Below are 5,268 nucleotides of genomic sequence, written 5' to 3'. Positions count from 1 at the left end.
GCTCCGGCCTCTACTGCTCATTCTACTACTACTACTACTACTACTACTACTACTACTACTACTACTACTACTACTGCTGCTACTACTACTACTACTACTACTACTACTACTACTACTACTACTACTACTACTACTACTACTACTACTACTACTACTACTACTACTACTACTGCTGCTACTACTACTACTACTACTACTACTACTACTACTACTACTACTACTACTACTACTACTACTACTGCTGCTACTACTACTGCTACTACTACTGATGTTTCTTTTGCTCTGAGATAACTGAGATTGATAATCAAATCCGGTTATGATCCATCACGATCGCCGGATAGTAAGAAAGTTTGTTATAATTATAACCTGCGTGAAACTGCTACTTGACCTCGCGAGATCCTTTCTCACGTGAACTAACGTTAGTTCAGTGCTTTCAGATGGCAGACAAGACGATGACGGGTTCGACGAAGATCTGGCCGTCAACACATCGATAGGAATCGGCGCCGTGATAGCCTTCATTGCAGTCGTCATCATCACCATCGTGATATGTAGGAAGATGCAGAGAGAGCCCGCTGCGAGTAAGTTCCCGCTGATCTCTGATGCGTCACCGCAAAACTCGTGCGCTTATATATTGCCAATTAAGCGTAATTTCAATTTTTGCTGTTCGCGGTAATTTTTTTCCAGCTACGTACTATCTTGCCGAGCTTCATCGTCATCGTATAATGTTTTACTGTAAAAAGCAATATAGGTTCCGCGGTGATGCCCTACAGCCATGTGCGTGCACTGTTTGGTCATATTTAGTCACGTGACTTCTAATTCGCGGATCTCGGTAGGCTTGCTTGGTCATTCGGAAATGGCTGGATAATATTTGAGAATAGTCGTGCTATTTGTCGTACTTGTAGAGAAAACCAAATAGAGACAATTCTTCACTTATTTGGAAAAGAAACAGGGCAGAGCAATGAGCAATCCATAAAATAATATCATCTAGGCCTACAATTCCCACTGTCATGTCAGAAATTCACTGATCTTGCCTATTACGGCCATGAAAAAGCCGTATGCGGTTGTCAAATATTTTAGTAGTTATTTCTTTGATACCTTAGCAGGCAATTATACGTTTTGTCAAAGAAATGATCGCAAGCTTTGAGCTCTCGGCAAACCATCAAATATATTGGACCCTAGCTAGCTGCAATTTGAGCAGTCGCTGTAGGGCGTGAGCGCACGTACATCTGATAAGGAGTGTATAGTTAGACCTAATAATTACCTCCGCCAGGGGCTTGGCGGAGGTTACGTTTTCACCGGCGTGTCTTTGAGTGTTGCTTGGTGGGTTTGTGTGTTACCATGCACGTTTCAGTTTACTTTCGCTAGGTGCGCTGGCTGTAGACTTACAAACACGCAACCACAGGCTAAGGGGCAACCACAGTCCTCCCCCACCTGCACGCTAAGATGCATCACACACAACACAGCACACACACATCTTGTCATAATTAAGATTCAAAAAGTTCTTACATTTTTCTATTGATTCTTATGCATACCTGAATAACAAAAATACAAAATCTGATATAAGCTGTGCTTGCGATCATTACCTGCTGAGTGCGCTCGCGGTGACGACGCTATGAATAATCGACAACGCGCACTCCACGAATTAATTAAAACTTCAGCGCGTCTGCTCAGTAGAATTATATTACGTCCCGCCACCGCCTTCAATTGCCGATCTTATTCGGCGAATATTACTCTCGGACCGCTGGCAGAATTCCCACGAACGCGAGGTAGACCGACGCGCGCCATCTTGTTTCCTGACAAACTTCTTCGGTGATCGAATTTGGACTGTCTTCCAACCGCCCTCGCGACTGTTGACTTCGGGCTCCTGCTGATCCTGCGTGTCGATTTGACCGATGGAGGAGCCGGTTACATTGATGGAGAACACTCCCCCGTCACGTCACCGTCACGCGTCCTACACTGTCTTACACAGCCGTGATGGCCATCGACGACGGTTCGTCGGACTTGTCTGGTCGAGTTGATCATCGTCGTGCCGATAGCAAGCTTCTCCGTCTGCTGTGTTGCTGGTTGGTATCCGGATCGGGACGCGCTGCGAGGGACCGAGCCTAGTTCCGGTTGGCTCGTCCGGACTCAACGTGGGAGAGCCATCTTGAAGCAGCGTAAGCGCGCAGAATATAAGACGTGTAGCGAGCCAATACAGCAATCTGACGCGTTAGATGCATAGACGCAGCTGGTCTTAGCCGTTTTTTGAGTATGGACCGCCTTGAGAACTGGTGAAAGGCTACATGAGACGCCTCCCAGAAAATAACATAAGCGACATCAACACAACATTTTTGAATACGAATGGGTCCACGGAACCCCTGAACCCATCGCACGACCCAAAGGGGTCCATGGACCACATGTTAAGAACCCGCCGCGTGCTAGCCCGTGCTAATGATGCGCACGCCTGTGATTGGCTATAGTATATATATGAATGTATAATAATAATTATCTATTATAATGCTATTATTATGTCACTCTGATATAGCTATAATATATAGTTAAAAAGAGCGAGAGGAGAGAGAGAGAGGAGTAGAGAGAGAGAGAGAGAGAGAGAGATAGAGAGAGAGAGAAAGCGGGGAGAGAGAAGAGATACTGAATATCTAAGAGAGGGAATAAAACATAAAGGCCAAAAATAGGTTGAAAAGAAAAGAGATGGGAAGAAAGACAAAAGAGAGGGGTGACTATTTTTACAACGGCAGCCGGTAGGCCTACTTACCAGCGTTTCGCAGCGCAACACCATGTGATGATACTTTTCTGGCTCGTTAATGGACAGCATTGAACGACGGCGGCGGTCACGCGTGATCCTTTACCGTATAGCAGTAGAGAACACAGAGCGCATATATATTTATATATATGATAGTATACTATATAATATATTATATAATTATATATAGATACACATATTACATAGTACATATACATATACATATCATATACATATACATATACCATATACATATACATAACATATATCATATTACATATACATATACATTTATACTATATACATTATCATATACTATAACATATTACATATAGCATATACATATAATATACTATATAACATAGTACATATAACATATACATATACATATACATACACATATACATATACATAATATCAGTATACATAACATATACATATACATATACATATACATATACATATACATATAGCATATACATATAATATACATATGACATTATACATAACATATACATATAGCATATACATATCGCATATAACCTATACATATACATATACATATAACATATACATATACAAGTACATATACATATACATATATTCATATAGCATATACATATGACATATACATATCCATATACATATAAATACATATACATATACATATACCATACATATACATATGACATATACATATACATACTTACATATCGATATACATGTACACACACGCCACACACACAACAGAGGCGCGGCGCGCGCGCAACCACAACACACACACACACACACACACACAGCACACACACACACACAGCGACCACGTCAACACACACAGCACACACACACGCACACACACACACACCTCACACACACAACACACACACACACCACACACACACACACAGCACACACACAAGCACACACGCACCGCACAGCAGCGCACGGCACGCTGACGCACGCACGCAACCACGCACACGCACACGCACGGACTGCAACGACCGCACCACGAACACGCAACACGGCACACACACACACACACATCACACACTCACATTCCACGCATGCTAGCAGTAGCTTTTTGCACGCTCTGGCAACGCCGATTCGAGGCAAGGGCTCCCTTGTAATATCAGGTACGTAACAACCGCTACCAGTATGGAATCTGATTGGCAGAATGCCTCAGCGTAGCTGGCCGTTTACACCTTCCACTGCGCTGGCGAATGGAAATGAGCCAAGCCACATGTTATGTGTAGCGATGGAAATGTAACGATGTCGGCATTTTAGTCGCCTGCACAATACGATTAGGAGTGAATAATAATAGTCTCATTCTATTCTGTAGATAGTCTATATTATTCACAGCGGATACGAGACAACGGTCGTCTATTAACATTTATCAACTGCAACTATGGTAACAAGTGGACGCTTCGGTGGAATGAAGCATAGGAAATAATTTGACCCTACGAATCGATTGCCTACGAAGTGCCTAGACATCGCCATATTTTCATTAAGAGGCCACGTACAGCAATGCAGGTAAAGGAATAAAATAAGTTGTTTGCGGTGACACTGAGTATATCTGGGTCATTATTAAATGAAGTTGGCTGGCATTTTTTGTCCTATAATGAATATGGTTTCATGAACGCCTGCTTGGATACTTTCAAGTATGATCATTACAAGATTGTGCTGCTAGTGAAAGAACGTATACTTACAGCAAGCCCTGACATGAATCTATAACTCTATAAAATGCGTTTAGGCTTTCTTCTCCAACTTCTTTTCACCGGAGTTAAACAAGTCTGGTACTGATATATCAGTAATTGTAAAATCATTCAACGGCTTCCTGTCTTCTGTCACATGCGTTACGTCGATGTAGTCTCGATGTAGTCACTAGCTGAATCCAGATTGCGGATAATATAGGCGTTGTTGTGCTCTTGACTATATCTCTTGCATTTTACCACGGCGAATAGCCCATCGGTGCTCATTCAGCACTCACCGTGTGACGCACGTGGGCTACTTTACGTCTTCTTCTATGTCTCATGCAATAAATTCTCTGGCGTCCTTTTTATTCAGCCGTCCGTCCCATTTCCTTTATTGTAATAGTGTCAGCAAGATTTCGAACATACTGGCTTTATCCTAATATGTGCAAAACTGCAGCGAGGCATCCACTGCCGTGGTTGGAGTCTTCGATCTGGGAACCGTACTCAGCTTTTAGGCGCCGATACTACTAAGGATAAAAGCGGGTCTCTATCCTTTATGTTTGGCCACATTGCACCACGTGTAATCCACATCGAAAAGGCACTAGCTGTAGGTCGCATTACAGGCATTAGTTCATCGATGATGAAAATGAAGCAGAGCTCAAACATCTCATTCAGCATGACCGACTAGAGCACTCGAGAGCACAGACGACTGCCGCCAAGCAAGCTGAATTCCTAATGTGAAATTTTTAATTTAATTAATTATTTAATGTAATGAAAAATTAAATTAATTAATTAATTAAATAATTAATTAATTGTATCCGGATTAGGCGAGCT

At 42.3% G+C, this 5,268-nt stretch overlaps 1 protein-coding gene across 1 annotated transcript in view; it reads left to right on the top strand.

Annotated features, from left to right (window-relative positions):
- The window catches only part of LOC106805146, a 37,055-nt gene that overhangs the window by 24,453 nt on the left and 7,334 nt on the right, over positions 1–5,268 (top strand). Inside the window, exon 3 of the mRNA XM_014806639.1 lies at positions 438–578. Coding sequence (XP_014662125.1) covers positions 438–578 — 141 coding nt within the window. The remainder of the gene's footprint in view (positions 1–437; positions 579–5,268) is intronic.

The sequence above is a fragment of the Priapulus caudatus genome, unplaced genomic scaffold (genome assembly GCF_000485595.1).
Source record: "Priapulus caudatus unplaced genomic scaffold, Priapulus_caudatus-5.0.1 Scaffold6, whole genome shotgun sequence".
Lineage (NCBI taxonomy): Eukaryota > Metazoa > Priapulida > Priapulimorpha > Priapulimorphida > Priapulidae > Priapulus > Priapulus caudatus.
The sequence above is the reverse complement of the archived record's forward strand: the minus strand, read 5'-3'. Positions and strand labels throughout refer to the sequence as shown.